Source organism: Azolla caroliniana, unplaced genomic scaffold (genome assembly GCF_043228905.1).
Source record: "Azolla caroliniana isolate FFs.n. ecotype wild unplaced genomic scaffold, voAzoCaro1.0.p SCAF_10, whole genome shotgun sequence".
NCBI classification, from domain to species: Eukaryota; Viridiplantae; Streptophyta; class Polypodiopsida; order Salviniales; family Salviniaceae; genus Azolla; species Azolla caroliniana.
In genome coordinates, this window is record NW_028230445.1 from 2400938 (window position 1) to 2426905 (window position 25968).

At 37.1% G+C, this 25968-nt stretch overlaps 2 protein-coding genes across 2 annotated transcripts; both read left to right on the plus strand.

Annotated features, from left to right (window-relative positions):
• Window positions 1–1048: 1048 nt before the first annotated feature.
• Window positions 1049–21279, plus strand: LOC147858672 (inositol hexakisphosphate and diphosphoinositol-pentakisphosphate kinase VIP2-like). Its single transcript, XM_087325428.1, has 31 exons — window positions 1049–1131; window positions 1246–1403; window positions 3617–3676; window positions 4375–4421; window positions 4750–4833; window positions 5108–5171; window positions 5662–5815; window positions 6037–6107; window positions 6210–6314; window positions 6498–6590; window positions 7225–7299; window positions 7386–7471; window positions 7565–7774; window positions 7880–7979; window positions 8740–8810; window positions 9306–9387; window positions 10379–10537; window positions 11164–11206; window positions 11639–11721; window positions 11830–11892; window positions 11990–12064; window positions 12219–12338; window positions 16775–17016; window positions 17104–17148; window positions 17225–17291; window positions 19460–19531; window positions 19741–19997; window positions 20119–20176; window positions 20264–20428; window positions 20507–20581; window positions 20672–21279. The coding sequence occupies exons 2-31, from the start codon at window positions 1314–1316 to the stop codon at window positions 20918–20920; spliced, it is 3165 nt and encodes a 1054-aa protein (XP_087181554.1). The 5' UTR covers window positions 1049–1131; window positions 1246–1313; the 3' UTR covers window positions 20921–21279.
• A 1375-nt stretch (window positions 21280–22654) lies between these two features.
• On the plus strand, window positions 22655–24439 carry LOC147858673 (putative pentatricopeptide repeat-containing protein At3g01580). The gene has a single exon (XM_087325668.1). The coding sequence runs from the start codon at window positions 22655–22657 to the stop codon at window positions 24437–24439; it is 1785 nt and encodes a 594-aa protein (XP_087181794.1).
• The last annotated feature ends 1529 nt before the right edge of the window (window positions 24440–25968 follow it).

Here is a 25968-nt window from a genome sequence, read left to right on the forward strand (position 1 = left end):
ATCCCCACTAATTTTGTAGTGAGCTGGTCTAGATCCCATCTAAGCTCTAAGGGAACTACCATTGTAAGCTACTCTCATATGCAATAGAAGTTTTGTTTTCATATATCCATCTATGTGATTGTAACTCTATATACCTATCTAATCGATTCTCAATATTTCTAACAATTTATGCCTATGAAGCCACATAATTCTCAATTTGGCACACATAATCAGGTTTGAGAGACGAGAAATCGGATTGGTCTTTATGAACTTGGGGAAACCTAGAGAGAAGCCAATTAGAAACGAATATGAAAAATGATCTCTCCGTAACACATTCATTCTTCGCGTATAAAAAAAACAAACACGAAACATTCTCGCAACAATCCCTTCCGGGAATAAAAATTTAAAAATCAAAAAAAAAGAAAAAGAAAAGGAGAAAAAGAAAAAGGGCACGAAAAAGCATGTAAAAAGAAAATGGGGGAAAAAAAACACACTTGATGAAAAAAAAGTTAATAACGAAAAAGAAAATAGAAAAAGGAAGACGAGGATGAAAAGTATTTAATAACGAAAAAGAAAAAGAAAAGAGAAAAAACAAAACAAAATAAAAATCCACGTGCATCTTCATTACAGTTTTCTTTTCACACACACCAGCAGTGTGCACAGTCCTTGTAAATAAATAAATAAATGAATAAATAAATAAATAAATAAATAAATAAATAAGTAATAATAGCACACAAAACAACACAAAAAAGCGAGGGAGAGAGATCACACCGAAAATATATTTCTCTTCTTGAATCCTTGCAGAAACCCCTCCATCGCCATCGCCATCGCCATCGCCATCGCCATCGCCATCTCCACCTTCTTCGTCCTGCGTGAGCTTTGGTTGGGAGTCTTCTTCTTTTTGCGTGGATGAGTTTGAAAGCCTTTCCTGCTTTTCTTCTTCCTGCGATTGTAAGCCATCAATATCTTCGTCATCTTCTTCGTCCAATTTCTTTCTTTGTTTTCCTGTCTTCTTCCTTCCTTCGTCCCTCCCTTCCTTCGTCTACCTGCTTTACAAGCCCCATATCCTCGGCAGTTCATTCTTTTTTGTTCCTTTCTATTCTATCTATGCGGAACCTTTCGAACACCAATCTTGCCGTTTTCCTGCTCAATGTACGTACTTTCTCCTGCAGATTAATGAGAGAATAATTGTAGGAGCTGTCAATATTTTTCTACTTTTGTGAAAGTCTGAGAGAAAATCGTGATCCGTTTCTACCTTTTCTGCAGGTAAAGTGAGATTTGTTGTCCGAACTGTCAAGCTTTTTCTACTGTTGTAAAAGTCCGAGAGAAAAAATATGGAGATGAAGGATTCTACTTTGTTTCAAGATGACTCGAGTCATCATTTTCCAAAGATAGTCGCTGGAGTTTGTGTTATGGAGAAGAAAGTAGGTCTTACAGTTTCTATTCTTTGATTGCTCTAGAAATTTTCCCGTCTATTGGAATCATGTAAAAAGTTGTTTAGCCAGTTAACTGGAATGTTATTCCCCACGACATCCTTGTAAATTCTTAAGGTTTACATAGAAGATGACTGAATCCTCCCGTTTTCTCTTTTTTTCCCCATCCGTCGGTTTTTCTAGAATTTCACTGTTCTATGCTGAATCATAGTAACAAATATTGAAACCCGTTCATGAAATACTATTTTTCACGAAAGGCATTGAAACAATGTAAGGATTGTATAAAATATGAAGTTTTGTGTGGAGAAGAAAGCAATTCTTTCTGTGTTGTATAGACAGCTCTATGTTGAATTGCACGGAAACTGTTTGAGCCTATTAATTGGAATGTTATCAAAGCAATTCTTACTGTTTTGGATCCTACGACTCTTTTGTGAATCATGTGGAAATTGGTTAAACTTGTTACTTGAGTGCTATGGCTCATGCAAAAGCCATGCAAAACCTTGAGGACTTTAGGCTAATTATCATTATGCTGAATCATATGAAAACTGGTTCAGCTTGTTCACTAGAATGCTATTTCACTTGAAAGGCATGCCAACTCTTAAATAGAGTTTGTGTCATGGACAAGGCATACCCACTCTTAAATAGAGTTTGTTTCATGGACAAGGAAGCAATTCTCACTGTTTCTAACCATATTTTGTTCTAAAAGTATACCATTCTATATTGATTACTGTACCAACTGGTTAATTGTATTGGTTAAAATGGTACTTATCATGAAACGTTTGTAAATTCTTAATTACTGTATAAAAGTTGGGGTGCATTTTCATAATTCTATCATTCTATGCAGGTGCATATTCATAATTTCCTAACCGTTGCTTGTTCTAGAATTTAATCATTTTATGCTGCATCACATGAACTGTTTTCAGCTGAGTAATGTTAAAACTGATCAAGCCTGTTCTTTGAAATGCCAGTTTTGATGATATACATGTACCACTTAAGCCTATTAATTGAAATGTTACTTCTCACGAATGACCTGTAAATTTGAAGTATTGTACAGTAGTTGAGTTCATATTCATAATTTTATCCTTCGATGTTTGAATTTACCTTCTATGTTGATGGATATTATTGTTTCAATGAAAGGCAATGTGATTTTTTAAAAATTGTATAAAATGTGGAGTTTTTGTGGTGATGAAGAAATTAAGTCTTACTGTGTTTTGTTTTCCATCCATTGCTTGTTCTAAAATTACTTTTCTATGCTGAATCATGTGAAAATTGTTAAGCCTGTTGATCTAGAACATTATTTATCATTAAAAACAGATAAATTGTAAAAGATTAAAAGGGGGCTGAATCTGTCTTATAATGACATCAATTTTCCCTTCATGTGTTTCTGAATAGCTGAAATTGTATGGTGGTTAATCCTGTTAACTGAATGGTATTTCTTATGAGAGGCATGTAAATTCCAAAAGGTTGTATAAGAGATTACTGAATCCTTCTTGTAATGGGGAAATGCTCCCTATCTGCATTTGGGAATAGGGAAATTATGCATATAGTTTGCTAAATCCTTTTGTAATGGAACAAATCATGCAAAAATAGCTAAGCCTGTTACCTGGAGTGCCATTCTCATGGAAGGCATGTAATCTCTTAGAAAATTCTATATTCATTGGAGTTTGTGCTATGAAGAAGAATGAAAGTGTTATTGTTGTCTAGTTTTCAATCCATTGTTTGCTCTAGAATTTCACTGTTGTCTGCATTTTATAGGATTCACACTAACATAACCTTTGGTCTTGTAGGTCACTTTGGCCTCACAAAGGCTTTAATATAACATTTCATTTCTGCTAAATCATGTGAAACATGGCTAAGCTTGGTAATTGGAATGCTGTTTCTCATGAAAGACATTTAAAAGATTAAGACATGTCAAAAAGATAGGTTAGTCCTTTCATATGTGTTTGTAAATTAAGGACATTTTGGCCTCTTAAAAGATGTTAATATATCTTGCTGCTTCTCTTCCTTTCTTTCGTCAGAGGCTTGTAGGTTCATAAGGACTGTATAAGCGAGGGATGTCTTATTCTTTTTAGTGTAAAAAATAACTCAACTTGCAAAATTTGTGTGGATCCTTTAGTTACTCACACCATTATGCCTATCTGTGTTCCTTTTTATGGAATTTCTATCGTGACTTTAATGTAGCTTACATTTTTCAATGTGCACAGGCACGTTCTCCGCCGATGACTCAGATTCTGGACAGGCTACGAGCTTTTGGTGAATTTGAGGTGAAATACTCTTAACAGCATAGCTAACATACTTAAGAGTATGTTAGCACCTACTTAACCACTTAACGATTATTGATTAATCATGGATCCAGGATTATAGTTTCATACAGTAGAAGTCACTACATTACTGGTGTTGTTTTGAGGTGAAATACTCTTAACAGCATGGTTTTCTTGTAGATAGAATATTCACTATATGTTATACCAAAAAAGTAGCAAGCTAGAACATGGGTCAGCCACAAAATAATTATCGTTTAATCACAGACTTAGGATTACCAGAATTATAGCTTCAAACTGTAGAAGTTGCTGCGTTAATTTCTGAATTGTTTGGCAACTTTTGTCTTTTTCTAGATTTCAGAGCTAGTGAAATTTAATACAGTATGTAAATTTTATGCGAAATATTCTAAAACAATGAATTTAAGTTGTGTGCCTTGCATTAGGGCATATATATTAGATATTCTTGTGCATATATTGCCTCAAAGTATGAGTAATATAGGACATTGACACCCCACTGGAGTAAAAGTATTTTTATTTGAATATGCTATGATCATGCATATGCAAATTGGTGGAACTCTTGATTATAATAACTTGAACATAGATTGTTTTTGCAACATCTAATTAAGGCTTTCAAAATATAATTCTAAAGTGCCTCACTCATTGTGAAATCATTTCGAGAAATAATATCTACATTTTTGTGGCAGATTTTCATCTTTGGGGATAAGGTCATTCTTGAAGAGCCCGTGGAGAAGTAAGTTTAAAGGTTTATTATTATTTTTCACTAATATTTTGGTGGTTGTACTGAGTTTTTGAGCTATTATGCTTTTTAATCTGTTCTTTTCAGGATATTTATTGTGAATGTTAGCTCTTCTCATCTTATTTACTTTTATATTTATGGAGCAATATTTATTTTATTTTGATTTGTTGTTCTCAAAGACAAGACAACACATAAGATGTAATCTCTTGTTTGGTCTTATAGGCCATTTTGGCCTCTTAAAAGACGTTAATATATCTTTCTTTCTATTCCCAAGATAACTTAATTGTTTCATAATACACCTTGGTTGATGTTTTTATTGCAGGTGGCCTAAATGTGACTGTTTGATTGCCTTCTATTCAAATGGATTCCCCATGGAGAAAGCAGAAGCATATGCTGAACTTAGAAAGTCTCTTTCTCTCCATCTTATCCTATTTTTTCATTAGATTTAAAAATCAAGATTTTTTATAATAGCATCTATATAGGAAATCTTAAAATATTTAGATGATTGATTGAATGCATTGCAAGTCTAGCCATAGACATCTGTTTGCACCTGTCAGATGTTGGTGACCATGCTCCTTCCTTTCTGCATGCAAAGTGACTTCTGATGCCAGGTATGCTAGATAGTAACTATAATTCAGATTATGATTAATGTGTTTCCTGTCATGATTTTCATTTATCAGGCCATTTCTTGTTAATGATTTGAAGATGCAACATTTACTTCGTGATCGTCGTGCAGTCTATGCTGTAAGCCACTAGGATGCTTGCAGTCTCTTTTCCGATTCAAATTTCTTTCCAGTGATAATAGCAGTCTCTTTATACTGTCTTAAGAGGTTTAGGAAGCCATTGTATTGTCTCCTTGTATTTGTGACTAAGAGCTTTAGAGAATTCATGTGGATTGTTGGCACAAATGGCATTGGTTGCATGATGCCTCTAGGACTATGTAAGAAAAGGTTGTGCGTCCTTCAGGGGTTAGTGCATAGGTATGGAGTTACCAAAACTACCAAGAAACTTTGCAAGTGTAAATTTCATTTAGAAAAATCTAAGGCTCTTCTCTTCTTGTGACAATGTGTAGTAGAAGCGATGTTCGTATCAAAATTCATCAGAAAAAGGAGAAATTCAAGATTCTAAGTTTATGCTGGGTGATGTAATGTGTTATGATATGAGCAGGAATCTGAACTTCTAGACCAACTATTTTTTTTGTTGTATGTTGATGCTCTACTTTGTCAAATTGCAGCATTTGGAAGAACATGGAATTCCTGTTCCCAACTATGTCCTTGTAAACAGAGCCTTCCCTTTCGAAAACATTGATTACTTTATTGAGGAAGAGGATTACATTGAAGTAAAAGGAAAGCGTATATTCAAGCCTTTCGTCGAAAAGCCAACAGATGGTAATAGTCTTATTCAGAACACATGCCATTATGACTTTCAGAATCATTAAATATTTGAAAGATTCTTTCAGAACCTTTTCTTAATTACTATTTATCAGGATCCTTATTGTGTTGAACCAGAGTATTGCCACGTATAGAATTAGGGAATGAAACCTTTTTTTTTGTATTTGTCAATCTAAGGTGAAGAAATTGCTGTGCAACTTTTTCTACATCTTTTATAGGTGAAAATCATAGTATTAGAATATATTATCCTAGTGCTGCTGGGGGAGGCATGAAAGAACTATTCCGCAAGGTGAGTCTCTCATTTTTATTAGTGATTGTTTTCTTGAAATATGCCACTAATTATAATATATTTGCAGTGTTGGTTTATATTTAATCAGTTCTATGGCAACAGGTTGGCAATCGTTCTAGTGAATTCCAACCCCAAGTAAGAAAAGTTCGGAGAGACTCTTCGTATATATATGAGGAGTTCATGCCTACTGGAGGAACAGATGTAAAGGTATATTATTTTGTTATATTATTAGATGTACCAAGTGTTTGTCGCACTCAGTATTTTGTATGCCAGGTTAGACTTCGGAGCTGCTTTTTTTCTCATTGTTTCAATGTCATTAAGGATTATATATTGCATACCTAGTGACTTGTTAGAGTTAAGTTTGACATTCTTATATTTGTAATTTTGCAGGTTTATACGGTTAGCCAAGAGTATGCCCATGCAGAGGCACGGAAATCACCTGTTGTTGATGGAGTTGTGATGCGTAGTGCTGATGGAAAAGAGGTCATTCCCTTTTCTTTTGGTTCTCCTTTTGTTGTTGTAATATACAAAAGCATTTGATCAAATGAGCATACAAACAGGAAAAGTATTCATCTGATTGGTGTTTTTGGGGAAAACTCCTTGATCACACCACATATCTAATGAGGAATTAATCCAAAACTTGAAGGTTATTAACAATCGGCAACGGTTTGGTTTGGTTTGAACCGAACCGAACAGTGAAACCGCGGCTTAACGGCTTAACGGCTTAACGGCTTAACGGTTTAACGGTTTCAACAGTAAAAAACCGCAGTTTTAACGGTTATTTATTTATTATTATTATTTTTAAATTAAAAAAAAATAAAAAATTGTTTTTAAACAATCTTTTTATTTTTAGACCTTATTCTCACATTTTAGGAACATCTTTAAAAAAAAAGAAAAGAAAAGAAATATTATAAATTAAAAAAAAATAAAAAAAAATAAAAAATAAAAAAAAAATAAAAAAAAAATAAAAAAAAAATAAAAGTGTGTATGCCACCTTTTTTTCCCAAGAGGGATTCTGGTTCTAATCTTGTTAGCAATGCTTAAGAGAGAGAATTTAGTTGGAAATGAAAAGAATCAGTTGAAAATAATGAATCCTGATACAGTTTGTGCTGAGCAGGTTAGGTATCCAGTACTTTTAACTCCAGCAGAGAAGGACATGGCAAGGGAGGTCTGTGTAGCTTTTGGGCAAGCGGTGAGGTTATATGTTCTCTTCAGGTGGAAGGATGATATTCTATTGCTTTTTCTAAAGGCAAAGGAACCTGGTAAACTGTGGTACAGGTTTGCGGGTTTGATCTTCTTCGTTCACAAGGAAGGTCCTACGTCTGTGATGTCAATGGATGGAGCTTTGTAAAAAATTCATATAAGTACACAATTCATTTCTGATTTGATCTCTCAATAGAAGATTTTTGTTGTATGATGTGAAGCACTTAGCTTATATTGTGAATGTGGTGTTTCAGGTATTATGATGATGCAGCTTGTGTATTAAGGAAATTGCTCTTGGATGCAAAGGCTCCACATCTATCATCAACATTGGTCCATCCTCGCCCTTTGCCATGGAAGTGTACTGAGCCCGTGGAAATGGGAATGACGAGGCAGGGAAGTAGTGTGATGCTGGGAACATTTGGCCAATCAGAAGAATTGAGATGTGTTATTGCAGTGCTTAGGCAGTAAGGAATCAGACTGAATTTGAATCTCGTAGTCTCTCACCGCTGAACTGTTTTGAACTTATGCTCATTAAAATACTTCCATGTATATCTGGATGTGCATGCCAGTGGTGATAGAACACCTAAACAGAAGGTCAAGATGAAGGTCACACAGGAGCGTTTACTGAATCTCATGCTGAAATATAATGGAGGAAGACCAAGGGCAGAGGTACTTTAGTCATAATGGGGCACAGATTCCAACTTTAGATTGCACATGCCTCACCATTTTCATGTTTTAAAGTTATTTTGATAAGTGGATGGTTTCTTTTGTTAGATATAATCAATGATCAACCCCAAGTTTTCAATTTATCCCCATATGTACTCTTAGAGTGCACTTTTGGTGATAGCGCCCCAAATGAGGAGTAGCTATTGTGCAACTCGACCATATGGGTCGATAAGGTGTCAATCTAGGAAACCGTTGATGAGTAGGACACATTGTATTTAGGAAAGAGAGAAGTAGGATAATAGGATTGGCTAATCAAGTCAACTAGAAGAATATTTTGTGGGCAAGTTACAATGTACTTAGTCTTGAAGTATGTGCCATTGACTTTAAGAAAAGTACTATCTAGAACTAGCTTTTATCTAGGGAGCTGGGTCATATTAAATGACAAGTCAGTTGACAGAGAAGGAATATCTCCACTACTATCAACTGACTTGCACATTTAATGTTACACTCAGACCAAACAAATATAATCCACTCTCTTACACAGTGGCTGGGCTGATCATCAGTCCCCACTAATTTTGTAGTGAGCTGGTCCAGATCCCATCTAAGCTCTAGGGTGTGTGCGCATGGGTGAACTACCATTGTGAGCTACTCTAATATGTAATAGAAGTTTTGTTTTCATATATCCATCTCTGTGATTGTAACTCTATATACCTATCTAATTGATTCTCAATGTTTCTAACATCTTCATATCATCTTTTGACAGGCAAAATTGAAAAGTGCTGTGCAACTTCAAGACCTTCTAGATGCAACCAGATTACTTGTTCCAAGAGCTAGGTTTGAAATACCAATCTTTGAGGAAGCAATGTTTTCTTTACTTTTTCCCTGTTAGATGAATGTCAAAGAACTGTAAAAGCAAGGAAATAGATGCTATTTTCCCTCTATCATAAGAATTGTGCAATCAATCAATGTGCTGAAAAAGTGGTTGAGATAGTGATGCTTAAAATGCATGAAAACAGTATATATATGCAACAGATTTTACTGTAACGTATTTTCTGTTCTTTATTCACAATAATATCCTTCTATCCCAGGCAAAAGTATATTTTGTTTAATCTTTCTAGGTCCTAGTAAAGAAGATTACACAATATGTAGTAGCTGTTCATGTTCCAAGAGCTTAATTAATTGCTTATGTTTTTTTTTTGTCTGCATCATTTTCTGTTCCACGCACAATCATGTTACGTTGTTCCTATGTTTTTTTCTGTGAATTGTGATGGCTTCTAGAATGGGTCGAGTCATGAATGGAATATTTGAGTGTTGTTTCTGTTCATGCAGATCTGGTAAGGAGAGTGACAGTGAAGCTGAGGACCTAGAACATGCTGAAAAGCTTCGTCATGTCAAAGCTGTTTTGGAGGAGGTGTGGATTCTTAATATAAATTTTTAAATTTAACTGATAAGAATCATGTCTTGAAATGTTCACACATTGTGACTCCTGTGCTCTGGTTAGAAAGAAGGTTTAAATACTAAATTTTAAATTGCATATTTTCAGTTTCAGAATTTCAAACATTGTTATATTCATTGATTTATTTATTTTGTTACCTACATAGCAGGTTATTTAATAGTATGTCTTTGGAAACTATAAATGTGAATTGCACACTACATACATTACTACAGAAGTATTTTTTTTATGAAAACTACATTTTGGGACACCTACTGAGAAATAAATTTATGAATAACGCACATTTTCAATTCAAGGTTTTACTTGATATTCATCAGTCTTGAATAACGCAAGCCTCCCATGATCCCATTTCACTCTAGAAGTTCATAGCATCATATTTGCTTTCCCTGTTTGCTCAACAAAGCAAGTGTCATGACAGGAAGCCAAAATTGTTGAGTTGATCTTTATAGGACTACTGTAAGAGAAGTTTTTTATTGTGATATGCTTGATGAGTTCATCTTGATGAGCTGCACAAAAAACTAGTTGATAGTTGATTAAGACACATTGAGCAGGCCCGAAGCCATGAGCTCAAGATACGAGTTAAATAACAGAATGTCGAACACTTTCTAGTCAAAACAGCTTGATAAAGATTGGCACTTATATCATCAAAACAATTTGATGAACATGGAGGTAATCATTGTTACTAGGCTGAAACACAAGAATGGTTCCAGTCGCACGGCATAAGTATAATGGCACTACCTATAGTTTGAATTCTCCACAATTCCCCACAATATCTTTTGGTAAGAAGATGGTCCACTAGTAGGCATCTTTCTACACACATCATTGGATGGATTCACTATTAGGCACTCTTTCTACACACTTCATTTTAATGGATTCACTATTAGGCCTTATTATATGAATACACATCTTTAGTAGTTTGATGTGGATAAAAAGTAGTCTTTTTTTTTAGGGAGGGCATTTCTCTGGCATATATCGTAAAGTCCAATTAAAGCCGACAAAATGGGCAAGGATCCTAAGAGAGGATGATGAAACAGAGGAGGAGCGTCCAGTCGAAGCATTGATGGTCCTAAAATATGGTGGTGTTTTGACACATGCAGGAAGAAAACAGGTAGAAGTTTTATGTGTATCAAATGTTAAATTTCTTTTTATAATTTTCAGCCTTTTATTTCTACAGAATTCGTTTTTGTTTATGGTTCAATTTTCTGAGACACAGCATTCATATTCCTACAACTACAGTATTCATGTTTGCTTATATGTTGTGTAAGTTTTATGATGGTGTCATTGAAGCACTTTTTGTTATTATCTGATCATCATTTGCACTGCTTGTTGGGTGAAAATTATCGTCTGCAGTTTTATCATATGATTAGGTAACTACTACATAGAGCTAAAATCTAATAATTTCATCATTTGCACTGCTTGTTGGGTAACAATCATTGTTTGCATTTTTATCATATAACTAGATATCAAACTACATAGAGCTGAAATCTGATGAATTGAGCTCTCTATAAAGCCATGCGTTCAAATAGAAACTCAGCTGGAAAAGGTGCAACCATAAGTTAGGGAGTGTAGCCTGTAGGATTGTAGTCTATAATTATCTTCTTCATTAATCTATACTATTCTTGTGCATTAATACATATTTCTAGCATCTCAAAGAGCATCTCAAAGAGCATCTCTTTGTCTTCTGCCAATACCCAACTTGCTTATTCTGAGAAATTTGTATTTCACTCATTTCAGGCAGAAGAACTTGGGCGCGTATTTAGAAATTCAATGTATCCAGGTTACTTTTCCTGTTCTCAGCAAATATTATTTACTTGCAGGTATGGTGGGTTAGGAACCATACTGAGTGCATACAAGAGTGGTGCCTCCTGCTTCAAACCTTATGTTTGAAAAGCGTAGCTGGGCATCTGCCATAGATACTGAGAATGATTGATCTTGATTACAATTGGGAGACTCCTCCTTAGTTGAACTCTCACCTCAGTGTGCAGTTATGAGTTTTTGCTTGGCAATGCTTCCAAGGAGATGTGATTGTAGTTATCCATATCGATATTTCATCTAATGGGGCTCAAAATCCATGACCTTCGGCTAAATTGTAATCTCAATCAATGCCACATTTTCCAAAACTTGGGTCCCACAAATTAGGAATAAAACATCAACTTGGAATTCAAGTTCTACATGCTTGTCTATATTGAATCATGACTGTGGATTGTAGGTGAAGGCACTGGGTTACTTCGCCTTCATAGTACATATCGACATGACCTTAAGATTTATAGTTCCGATGAGGGCCGGGTTCAGGTATGGCATATGTCTTTCATAATTTCAACTGGTACATTAGTGATGACATTGTTAATTGATATTCAGATACGAGATTCAAATTACTAATATTTGTTTTACTTGTCTCAGATGTCAGCAGCAGCTTTTGCAAAAGGCTTGCTTGATTTGGAAGGTCCACTAACACCTATTTTGGTAATAATTTGTGCATTACATTTTGGAATGGCATGAAAAGATGGTGAATTTCTCCTCTTTATTCTGAATAGCAAATGTTTTGGCTTCCCATGTGAAGGTTTCTCTTGTAAGCAAAGACTCATCAATGCTGGATGGGCTAGATACTGCGAGTATAGAGATGGAAGAGGCAAAGGTATGTTGGAAGTGAAATTATCTTATAATCTTTTCATTATCTCACTTGGATGTTAGTATTATCCTCAGTTTTGCATTGATATTGCCTTGTGATAGATTTCGTGACAAGTAGTTTGCTGATATCCTCAATTGAGAATGTGTTTCATTTGATACAGTCTCGCCTCTACGACATCATTATATCAGGGAAGCCAGAAAAACCTTTGAATTTGGAGACACCCTGGATGGATGATGCAGCTGGTTTGCCTGAGAATGCATTGGAACTTCTTCCTAAGCTGGTATGGAAGCCAACTTACCAGTATGCATTTTATTTACAACATTTAGGTGATTGAATTAATGCAACTCAAAAGTATCATTAATAAGTTTAATCATAGATGTACGATTATTGTGTTGTGCAGCTAAGTCGAGATATGCTATTTTGATCCTTTTGTACTACAGAATTGATAGTGTTGAGAATCAAGCTCAACTTGTGTGAACATGTGCTTATGAAGAAAAGGACGATGTGTGAAAAAGTGTGTGAGCACACTTTATTGTAATCCGTGTAGTTGTCAAGTGTTAGTGTGGTCAAAGAATATTAGATATTCTTATGACAAAATCGTACTCAAGTGGGTATCTTGGTTAGATTCCACCAACACATTTAATAGGTCAGTCCCTTGAGGACTTGTATATAAAACCCCCTTTGGCCATTTAGTTTAGTTGATGATCTTTAGATAATTAATATAGCTCTCTTAAGTGGATAAGCTGTCATTCCCCTACTGTGTGTTTTCTTATTTTTCTGGTTATTCTCTGTAATTCCTTCTCTTGCTTATACATTCACTCTCTCTCTCTCACACACACTACGCTTTTGAATACTAAACTCTATTAGAGCTAGATTCTTTACATGGTATCAGAACGTGAGGGTTAGAGATCCTTCACTGAGCTCTACCATTGAAACTGTGTGAGCAGCTAGAGACGTTTAAAATCTGCTATCGTCGCTGCAGTGTTGCACAGCAAGAGGGTCACGTTAACAGGATCATACGAATCAAGCTAAATCAGAAAAATGAATGCACAGATGGGTAGCGCACTTCCAATAGAGAAGTTGGATAGGCACAACTACGCATCTTGGGAATATAAGATGCAGCAATACCTAGTTGGGCAAGGGTATTGGAGTTATATTGAGGGAGCTCAAGAAACAGCCCCCGATAGTACAAATCCCAACTACCCCACATGGCAACAAGGCGCCAGTAGGGTGATGTATTGTTTGGCAACATGTTTGCAAGATCACATGTTAAGCTATATTCGTGATGTGAAATCCCCAACAGAAGTGTGGAAAAACTTGAAGAAGATTTTCGCGGCATCAACCACAGCGAGAACTTTAACTCCGGCAGGAGTTGAACAATATTCGGCAGGGGGATATGTCAGTGACGGACTATACCCTTCGGATCAAAGACTTATGTGATTCACTTGGCTCCATCAATGTCACAGTTGATGATGACGAGATGGTGCATATCTGCCTTGGCAGCCTCGCACAAAAATATGGCTCATTTCGAACCGCCATAACAACAAGGGAGAACCCCCCAAGCTTTTTCGACTTGCAATCCATGCTAATGGTTGAGGAGAACCATACACGGTCGAAAAGCACGGCATCTGATGGGAAGATGCTATATACACATGATGATCTTAGTCGAGGTCACTGTCATGGTCATGGAAATCAGGGGAGGAATGGACGAGAAAGAGGTAGACGACGTCCACAACAGTTTAATTCCAGGCAGCAAGAAGGTTGAAACAGCCGAGGGAATTCCAGCAAAAAGGGGAGCTTCCACCAGCCTGAATCAACGAGGCAGAACCAGCAAACTGAGTGCTGGTATTGTGGAAAGCCTGGCTACTTTGAAGCTGAGTGTCAGAAGAAGAAGAATGACTCAGCTGCCTCACCTCGGCAGCAAACAAACCATGCTGTGATGGCTGACCTAGAAAACAAAGGGCCGATGTTTGTTATGCGACACCGAGCGAATAACATGATAACAAGTGTTTCCCAATCTGATGATGTATGGTTCGTGGACTCAGGTGCCTCAAATCACATGACAAGTCATCAAGAATGATTCATGAATTTGAGGTGGAGACCTAGTGTGGTGGAGACCGGTGATGACTCCACACACATGATTGAGCACATTGGAGATGTGGCCCTTAACAATCACGACAACAAGGGCTACATGAAGGATGTACTCCATCTACTCAGTTGGCCAAATTGTCGAACAAGGAACGCAAGTACGATTCAACCAGGAAGGTTGCTTCATCGAGGATAAGGGCCAACTTATCGCTCATGCAAGAAGAGAAGGTCACATGTTTATTCTTGATGCGACTGAGGTGAACACAACAATGTATGCAAAGGGACTCAACGTTGAGTCTGATATTGAGTTGTGGCACAAAAGGGTTGGCCATGTAAACCTCGGTAAACTGCGATCAATGCAAACAAAAGGGGCTGTGCACGGATTGCCACGATTTACTTCAAAACATTCTGATAATGTATGTGAAGCGTGCCAACTAGGCAAGCAAGATAGGCATCCATTCCTAAGCGAAAGAAATGTGAGTAAAGGCTTGCTGGACGTCATCCACTCAGATGCATGGGGCCTAGCTCAAATAGTGACAATCGGTGGGTGTAGATACTTCGTTACCTTCATTTATGACTATTCGCGGCATACCTGGATATGCCCGATGAAGTCGAAAAGTGAGGTCTTCTCCCACTTTCTCAAGTTAAAGAATCGTGTGGAAAATGAGATGAATCGCAAGATTTGATGCTTATGGTCTGATGGTGGCCAAGAATACTTCTCAACCGAGTTCAAGGCCTTTCTAGAAGAGAAGGGGATTCGCCGGGAATTCTCTTGCCGGTACACACCACAGCAAAACGGTGTTGCTGAGCAGAAGAATCGCACAATTCTTGAGATGGCCTGCACCATGCTGCATGAGAAGAACATGCCCAAGATCTATTGGGCAGAGGCAGCAGTTACGGCTGTGTATCTCATCAATAGGTGCACAACCGAGGGTGTCCATGACATCACCCCTCACGAGAAGTATTTTGGGACAAAACCAAACCTTTCACACTTGAAGGTTTTTGGCAGCATTGCATTTGTGCATGTACCCGATGAGAAGCGGAGAAAGCTTGATCGGAGAAGATGATCTTTGTTGGCTACTCACTTGAGCAAAAGGGTTACAAGTGTTTTAACCCCATCACTCGACAATCACGAGTAAGCTGAGATGTGGTATTTGATGAGGTGACATCATGGTATGGCCCAACATTAGTGACCCCCACTGTGCTCGAAACAAGCAGATCTAGAGCAGATTCTCAGAGTGAAGAAGAAGAGATGCTAACGACCATTATGGGTGGAGAACCAGCAGAGAGTCTGCCCACACTCCAGCTGACTGAACCTGAGGTGTCATCCAGCAATCAGAGTCTTGCACAGCATGAAGAAACCTCTGATGTGCTGTCACCTTGGTGCTACACCCGTAGAAAGAAAAAAAGGGCAAGATGCCTGAGCAAGAGGCCAAGGACATGACATCCAGTGAAGACTCAGATCATTCACCCCGATCAGTCCACAGCAAGTATGAAATGAAGAAGGCCCCGGAAATGACCAAAGGAAAACTTTGTCAATCGAACCGACAAAAGAGGCCGATAGTTAGGTTCGGGTACAATGAGTACATGGCCCACCACTATGCATTCATGATGAAGGTCGCAGCAGACCAAGAACCTGAGACTTACAAAGAAGCTGCCCAAGATCCCCGGTGGTTCGAGGCAATGAGGGAGGAGATGCGCGTGTTGTTTGACAACAATACTTGGGATTTAGTCCCATCCTCTGAAATCAAGAAAAAGCCAATTGGTTGCCGCTGGGTGTTCAAGATAAAGCATAATACGGATGGCACGATCAATTGGTTCAAGGCTCAGCTAGTCGCCAAAGGGTATACTCAAACCCATTTTGGCCTCTTAAAAGACATTAATATATCTTTCTTTCTTTCTCTCTCTCTCTTTCATACACACACACACACACACACAGTTCCATTCCGCTGCACAGAATCACATACTCTGTTCTTTACATATATTTACCGAGTAATACTTATTCTATTTTGATTTGTTGTTCTCAAAGACAAGACAACACTTAGGTGTAATCTCTTGTTTGGTCTTATAGGCCATTTTGGCCTCTTAAAAGACATTAATATATCTTTCTTTCTTTCTTATGGCACATATCATCTCTCTTACAATTGACCTTTAATGCTAGAGAGGGCCTCATGCTCATGGATAGTGCTCAACTAAGATCATGGATGAGTTTGAGGATATTGATGGAGTGTAGGGGACTTTGATATCAGAGAAGATCTTCCTCTTATTGTTCTGGACACAAGCTATTTGTTGCGAAGTACTCGTTCCAACTTCCTGTTTTCAAAACAATCTTCACAAGATGGTTCTTTTCAGGATGAAATTTTATAACGAGAAGTTTTGACCTTTGAATTAGAACCTGCCTATGGTTTTGGACATGTCAAATATATCAGTTTAAATAAGTACTTTGCTCATGTATTGGTGTTTTTATAACTTGAAGGTTGTAACATGAATTGTTATAAATATTATTAAGTATGTGAAGTTGTTATTATTTGGAAGTTTATAAACCAAATTGTAGAAGCCAATATCTTGAATAACGCCACATGTTAAATTGTATGTAAAAGTGATATCTATTCCCCACCTTTTGTGCAGGTAGAGCTTGTAAAAAAGGTCACCAGCCAAGTTAAAGTTCTCTGTAAAGCAGAGGAAGACAGGTTGGCAGAGACAACGTCTGATGAAGCTTTACCACCCTATGATCTGGCAACAGCTTTAGGAAAAACAAATATGGATGTTGATCGAATTGCAGCTGGTTTGCCTTGTGGGAGTGAAGGGTTTCTGCTTATGTTTGCTCGCTGGAAAAAATTAGAGAGAGATATTTATAATGAGCGCAAAGGGTAACATTTGATTCCAACTTATATGTTTTAAAACTTCATTTAATGCAGTTTTAGGTTTTATTATGGTTCCTTACATTTGATTTCCAGTCGATTTGACATTACCAAGATTCCTGATGTTTATGACTCTGCCAAGTAAGTTCTTCCCATTAAGTGTCTATATGATGTTTAACTTTTCCATATATGTTTATCGGTCTATTGTTGGTGGCAGGTATGACCTTGTACACAGCACTCATCTGAAACTTGATGGACTTGAAGAACTTTATACTGTTGCTAAGGTAGAGCTAATAACTTGGAATGGAAAGCTTTCTCTTTGCTGGTAGAATTGAAAGGTTCTTGTTTTCAATTCTTAATCGAGAATCACTAGAACAAATACTCACTTGTTCTTGTCAAAGTCACTAGAGAGATGAATCTTTGCTGCGAATTGTTAGTGTCCAATACAAGCTACTAATATGAGTAATGTTAATTCGACTGATATGCGATCTGCTATGAAGATTGAATGGCCTTCCAGACATTATATCATGCCCATTTTTAATGTGTTTCCCAATCATGGGATATCTAAGGTTTGGTTCTCAATGATCTTATCCCTGAAGTGTAAGACTCACCACAAAGAATAACGTGAGTCTTAGTTCTTCCCTTGTACATGCAAGGAAACTTTAAGACTCTGATACTTGTTGAAAGGAGGTGGAGAGCTTAGACAAACCAGCGGTAGATGAAAGAATGAAAGGAAGCTATATAAACGTCCCCAAGAGGCCAAAATGGCCTATGAGTGTAAACCAGAGATCACCTAAACCAAAATAAATGTAAGATTCTCGTTATCAATACATGTAAGATTCTTAAGTCAGATAGATTGAGATTTTGTTTATGAAAGATCTCTAGCATAGGTTGATCCAAAATTGAGAGATCTCCGAAGCGAAGGAAGCATTTGCAATGATGAGAGATAAGGGTGGTGTGATCATGGTCTTCAAGGCTAGGGCCTATGTGCATTACAAACAGCTATTGCCCAATGTATTGTAACCCATTTGCAATGTGCTGATTGGAAGGTCACATGTGTAGCAATAATTGACTTGTATGAGGACTGATCAGGATAAAGAAAGTTGGTGACTATTCTTTGTTGATGAGCTGGTGATTGCATTTTTGTTCTTCAACAACATCTGCCTGTATCTTGTTGTGTTCTAGCAAGAACAAGCCCAGGCATCGTTGGTCCTCATATCCCATTACCTTGCGTAGTGAGCCAAAGCTTTGCTAAGAGGTAATAGTGTCTGCCTCTTATTTCATAAAAAACAGTTCAGTGTTAGACATAGTGTTCTTCTGATTCCACTACTTGATGACACAATTAGCAAACTCTTTGAACTCCCAAAGCAGTTGGATACTGATCACTAATTGAAATAATGCCTCGATGATTAATGGGGTGGCCCCAATCTCTGCTCAGATTATATCATTGGGCACCAATGCTTTGCTCCTTATCATGGTGAGAAAGAAAGACTGGAAGATATATTGACGTCATTTAAGAGTTCACTATAAAACCAAAGAAGATATTACATTAAAATATTGTCTCCTCTTTGAGAACAACAAAGTAAATAATCTCATTAGCTATACATGTAAGATTCTCAAGGCAGATAGATTGTAATTTCTGTCTTTAAAAGATCTCTAGAATGTAAGATTCTCAAGGCAGAATGGAGAGATTTCTGAAGCGACGCTGTACATGCGATGGTGGGAGATAATGATGTTTATTTATCTTCAATGGGTCTTCAATATTCTAGCATGTCAATGTAACAATATATTTTATGTTTTCTGCCAATTTTTTCATGGTATTTTTTCTCCAAATCTGGCGCCTCTTTTGCAATGCTTGCCCTTTTTGTCTCTTTGCATCAGGTCAGTTCAGATAATGTTTTTGGGTATCTCTGACTCCATTAGGTATACATATGTGCTGTTTATCTTCCAATCTAGCACCTTTTGCAAAGGGCTTCGCCTTCTTGCTCGCTTCCCAACAGCCCAGTTCAGATAATTTATTTTGGGATCTCTAAAACCCATTCGGTATATAGATGTTTCTGTCTGACCCTTGCCAAGACTGAAACGTTTTAGTTGCAAAAATGAGTAGATGGCTGTTAAAATCCCTGCGGACAGAATACCAGGCAAGCTTCCCTCTTTCCAGAAGACAGGTTTTCACGCATCAAGGAATTCTGCATTATGCACTGAGGACATATTAGAAGATGAAAACTGGGCAGATACTATAGAGCTCAAAGTCGATTGGATTGCTTTTAATAGTCATTAGAACTTGCATTATTTGCCACAAAGGCCCTATACGCTACATGATGTATAGCACGCTCCAGATGTTAAATATGGATGTGAGGGAAATATTTTGAAACCAGTGCTTGTCATACCAATATATTTGTAACATGCCATTTCTGAGTGTTCCAACTTGATGTTGTACTGTTATTGGCAGGATCTTGCAGATGGTGTAATACCCAATGAATATGGAATAAATCCCATCCACAAACTGAAAATAGGATCAAAGGTACATTGAGTAGTTTCAGAAGGCTTATACTGCCCTGATGATCTGCTATTTAGTAGCATATTACAACATATGCCAATAAAGTGTAATTTTTTATTTAAGGTGGAGGCTATATGATGTAGCAATCATTAGTTGTGCATGTGTCTACAAAGCTTCTGAAGCATTGGTATATGTATATCACTAAAAATTACTGTTGTCTTCTGTGTTATTAGATAGCACGAAAGCTTCTTGGAAAACTTTTGATCGACCTTGACAATACACGAGAAGAGGCTGTCAACATTGCTGAACTGAAATCTGCACAGGATTGTGCACCATCACTGAAACTGTCCAAATTAACTGATGATGATTGTACATCTGCAAAATCTAGGACTAAAATTGATAGTTCGAGAAGGTCAAGCACAAACAGTGATAAATCTGTAGATACTGAAGACGATGATGATAAAGAGACACAATACCGACTAGACCCAAAGTAATGTGTCCTTGTACAATCCGTGTTAAATGCATAATTAGAGGGATGCTACTGGCAGTATCTCCCCTAGCATAGTCTGAGATTTTTTTTCTGAACAGTATCTATCTCATTTCCTTTCCAGATATGCAAATGTAAGAACTCCAGAACGCCATGTCCGAACTCGATTATATTTTACATCGGTATGTTGAATACAAACTTAATTTCAATCCTAACTGGTATGATGTATGTAGGCAACTCCATGGTTTGAACGTTACCTGTCTTGACAGGAGTCACATATACACTCATTGATTAATGTTTTGAGGTATTGCAATTTGGATGATTCACAAGAAGAGGAAGGACTTATCCCTGATAAGGGAATGCATAGAATTTTTGAAACCAAAGAGCTTGACTATCTTACCCATATTGTTATGAGGATGTATGAAAACACAGCTGTAAGTGGAATAAGCTGCTGTGTCATATTGGATAATTTGGGATATATGTTTTCTGTTCATATTGTGTTTATTTGTCAGGTTTCACTGACTGACCCAAAAAGGTTCAGAATTGAGCTACTTTTCAGCTGTGGTGCAGCCGTGAATCCTCTTGAGGTAACAAAAAAATGCTCAGTACTGTCTACATTCATGAAATCAAGGAAAGGACATAAGGCTTACTTCTCATGCATTTCATTGCATTTGCAGGCATCACCCCGGGATCAGGATCATACAATGCCTGTATTTCCTCCAGAGACATTACAAGGTGATTCACAATATCTTACCTTACATAAACTGGAAAGCATGATTCAGCCGTTTGCGATGCCAGCAGAAGACTTCCCTCCAGCAACAACACCTCAAGGTTTTTCTGGGCTATTCCCAAAAGGTGGGGGAGTTCTGGAGCGCCTAGCCAACTTATGGCCTTTCAACAATAAGAATGGCAACCAGAGGATCTGACTCTTAACATGATTTAGGCTGTATAGATCCTTCTAGAGAGTTTGAATTCGGTTCTTAGCATAACTGCCCTCTGCAGTAAGCAGGAGTTGAGAGATGATATTCCTCTACAAGGGGTAAGAGGTTGAAAACTCTGAATTCTCCATTCTGTAGCAGTGGTATGGGAAGCATCATTGGATAATATCAATACATTTTTGTCATCAAGGAACAGAGCCTTCGATTTCCATGTTCCAAAAGTCCATGGAGGTTCATACAGATGTACAACAAAATTTTAAGGCGTGCGAAGCTTTTTCAATAAGCTCTGATACACTCTTTATATGGATCAGAAGTTAATGATTCTAAGTAATTGAAGGGTTCAAATTTCTGTGAAGACAACATTAATTTTACAATTCTTAACATAATCCTTCTATCAAGTTTTTCCAATGAAAGCGATAATACTGTTTGTTCAATCAGATACTTGACCACAAAAAAGATAACTACGTTATGATCTTCCTGTTGTAAAGGTCTCTACGATACTTCATTCTTTGCGCAGCATGACTATTTGTATTGAAAAGAATGATGCTACAAGAGAATGCTACCAAAAGGCTTACCATGTCCTTTGCACTTCTTTGATGAATTCTACAGCAACACTTTCATGCAGCTATGTTTTTTTTACTACTAAATTCATGGGCCACCTTTTGCTGTTTGGTGAGTTGTATAAATGTGGAAATAATGTAAATTCTAGCCTGCACTCTTTAGCCTTTGAGGGAATTCTAACATCTTTAATTGTTGATGGGTAGCATAGCCTTTGAATGATAAAAAAGAAAATACAGCAATGCACCCAAAGGTCTTATACATAATCTAGCATCAAGCAATAACTAAAGGGCTTAAACCCATCCAGCCAAAGTATAGCAAAGAACATAAAGAGATGCTGGTATGATTGTGGTGGTTGTAAATATGAGATGGTGATATAAACACACCGTGCATGTTGTGTCTTTACACTCCCCTTTTTCAACTTACGGAAGATTCTTTTGTTTTGCAAAAACAAAATGCTACATCATTGGTTAAGATTTCTAGATGTTACTATGTGAACATTGAGGTGGGATTCACAAATATATTTAAATGAATCAAGATTATCCAAGATCCGAAAGAGATCTGAAATTGTGGTTTATGCTATGCTGTATTATATATCTATACTAGCAGCACCATTTACTCATATTTCTTGTTAAATGCAACTCCTGACTTCTATGCAAGTTTAAATCATAATTTTATTCAAACCTTTCCGGGGATCCAAAAAAGAGTATATGTATATAGAAGTAAAGACAATGGAATGGCATAAGGTAGATTATACAATTGGTGAGAGGTCCAATCTTATTAGTTCTCAAGATATTATCATACAGTTAAAGTATGGAGAGTTCGTATGGCTGATCAGATTTGTAGTGTGCAAGCTCAAAAGTCCGAGCAACCTTGTTCTGAACAAAAGTAACTTCTTCAAACCCATGGAGTTCAACCTGCAATGCTAGGATCAATGAAAGTTTGGAGAAACAATGCTCTTTTGCTTGGTTGAAGTTCCAACTATTCTTGTTGAACATGGCGCATAAGACTTGCAAAACTAACTACACTATTTTGTAGAGCTAGTTAAGGAATTAATTTCACACAGTTACAGGTAGCCTTCTGCTTTTGTCAGCCAATCAGAAGATGAAAACCGTTTCTCAGATATTCGCAACCTTACATGAAGGAGAAGCCTAATCAGATATTATGTGCAGATCTGTTTTCTCTTGGACTGCAATAATTTCTGCTCATTCAAGCTCTGGCCATGGCCATGAAGCTCTGAGGCTGCATAAATGCATGCTGCAAGATGGCGTTGAACCTAACAATTACACATATGTTGCCCTTTTCAAGGCGTGTGGATCTATGGAAGACGTTAGAGAAGGCATGAGATTTCATATGGAAGCATCAAAGAAAGGCTATACATCTGATGTCTATGTTGGAAGCAGTCTTGTGAGTATGTATGGAAAATGTGAAGCAACCATGGAAGCTGAGAATGTTTTTGAGAATATCCAAAATCCTAATGTCGTTTCATGGAATGCAATGTTGTCTGTATACATCGAGAATGGGCAGGGAGAAGAAGCTTTATCATTGTATAGGCAGATGCAAGAGGAGAACGTAAGCTTTGATCAATTGACATTTGTTATTTCTCTTCAAGCATGTGGTATCATTGCAAATTGTGATGAAAAGGATGCCAAAAAGGGCCATTTAGCTATGGAAATTGGACAAGGTTTACATGTAGATGCGCATAGAAAAGGATATACATCTCTTAGTATAGTTGGAAACACTCTTGTTAGCATGTATGGGAAGTGTAACGCACTTGTTGAAGCCGAATATGCATTTGACCGGCTATGTAATCGAACACTAGTGTCATGGAATGCTATGTTTTCTACATATGTTGAATGTGGGCATGGAAAAAGAGCTTTACAATTTCTCAAAAAGATGCAAGAAGATGGTATAATACCCGATGCTGTCACATTCTTGATTTGTTTCCGAGCTTGTAAAGCACTCCTTGAAGAAGAACCATTGATAAAGAAACAAGCAATCATTGTAATTGGACAAGCATTGCATAAGGATGCTAGTAGGATGGGTTATTTAACTAATGTCTTTGTAGCGAATGCTCTTCTCGTATTTTATAGCAAATGTGGAGAAATTGTAGAGGCAGAGACAATCTTTCACTCATTAGCTTGGCATAGCAATATAGTGTCATGGGTAGCAATGATTTCTATATATGTTGAACAAGGCGCAGGAGAGAAAGCTTTGCAATTGTATAAAAAAATGGAACACCAATCATTGGATCTTGATGAAATTATGCTTATTTTGATACTCCGAGCATATTCTTTGACGGGAGACTTGGATGGTTGCAAACAGATACATTTCAAGGTTGTCTCTACAGGGATCAACCTCATGACCTATATGGCAAATACCTTAGTTTATGCATATGGAAGTTGTGGTAGCATGATAGATGGAGATGAAATCTTTCATGAGATTCCGGAGCCTTCAATAGTCTTTTGGAATTCACGCATCACCGGCCATGCAGCTGAAGGTGATGCCATTGAGATTTTTCTTATTTTTGAGGAACTAAAATTGGTGGGATTTGAACCAAATGATGTGAGCATTTTGATGCTTCTTCTAGTTTGTAGTTATTCTGGCCTTATTGCCGAGGGGCTTGGTTACTTGGGACATATAAGTAAAAAACATGGTTTAACCCCCAACTCTAAACACTATGGCATTATTCTAGACCTTCTTGGACGGGCAGGGGATTTCAAGAGGATAGAAGACTTGTTAGAAAGGATGCCTACCTTCTCTAATCAGATTATTTCTTCAGGGTTATTGAATGCATGCAAGATGCATGGTAACCTAGAGCTGGCAGTTGAGATTTTTGGTCATACATTATGCTTGAAATCTACAGTCGGCAATCCTTACGTATTGATGTCAAACATATGTGCCTATGATGGCCTCTATGCAAGCAAGAAAGAAGATTTGAATACATAATTTATGACATTTCATATAACTTTGGAAACTCTTTTTTCACACAATCATTTATCTTGCCTCATCAGAAGTAGCAGTCACGTATATTCTCATGATATGTACATACATCATGATGTATAGCATCTCACAAATCATAAGCAACATCAATTTGGAGTATTTCACAATCACAAAGAAATTATGAATATATGCTAGAGCCTCAAAATGCTTTTCATTTCTGTAATCATAAGAACACCAATCAATTGTCAGTCTGACTGAGTGTAAGTGATAATCCTACATATATATATATATATATATATTCTATCCATGATCACACATAAGTTTCTACATATGTTATTAGGACTTCACTTTGTATGTAGCTTAAATCCTTCCAGAATCATCAAATGTCTATTCTTTCAAACATTTACAAACTCTAGTTTTTGGAATGAAAGTATGTGGAGGAAGCAAATCAAGAAACATGGAATGAGTTAGAAAATATAAATTGATTTATATGTGATCACCATCTTAGAATAAAAGCACAATACCATGCTTTCTTGACAATAGGAAAAGCCCCATCAAGGTGATTGTTCAAGTCTATATTTATATAGGATGTAAAGTCAAAAAACAAATTGTTTCCATTCAAGCAATGCCAAGCCCATTCTAAGTAAGGTGCAAGTATTCATTTTGACACACAATCTTAGACGTTGGATTAGAAATAGGAGGTTGTGGATCCATATGAATTCTTAGACTAGGCTTCTTTGCATTTGGGTTCAGCCTATCACCTCCATATTAGTTTTTGTGATTTTATGTTTTCGTGACTTCATTTCTTGTTCAATTGTCTTGTACCTCTTGTTTCTTAACTTCCAAAGATTATCCTTTTTGCAAAGTTGTTCTTTCATGCCAATAAGTTGATTCATTCCAGGTTGCAAGCTACTTGGAAAAGCTTGGTTCAAATGGAATCATATTGTAGGACTGAGAGGGCCAATGTTAAAATTTCACAGCTTGAATTTCGCTTGGTAGAAGTTCCAAGCCCCCTAACAACTTAGAGCATTGGTCAAAGGCATGTCTTCCATTTAGTGTCGATATTGTGCAAGATTGAATTCCTTGTTGAGGGGCTAGGCTATCTCGCTAAGCAAGCAGGTACAAATAAAAGTTAGTGGCATATAGTGAAGAACTACCCTTAACACTCTCCTTACATTTCCTACATTACATTAGGTTGCTGATGCAAACTATTAGCCCATCTAGGACATTAATTCCTCAACCACACACCTCTAGCAGCCATGGTCAAGGAGTGAATGGATATCCATCATGTGGGTGATCTAGTAAGGAAAAGGTCAAGCGTGGGGCATCTCCAAAGTCAATGTAGATATGACTTTTTCTCTTATTGATACGATGATATGTTCATCGTTCCATCTAGCATCTGGCAACTATTTCTGACAAAAATGAATGTGTGTGTGTGTGTGTGTGTAGTTGCGTGGGCGACTCCTCTCTCTCCATACATATTTAGCAGAGTCCAAAATATGAGAGAAGGGGGGAACGTTTGAGTTTTTGAAGGC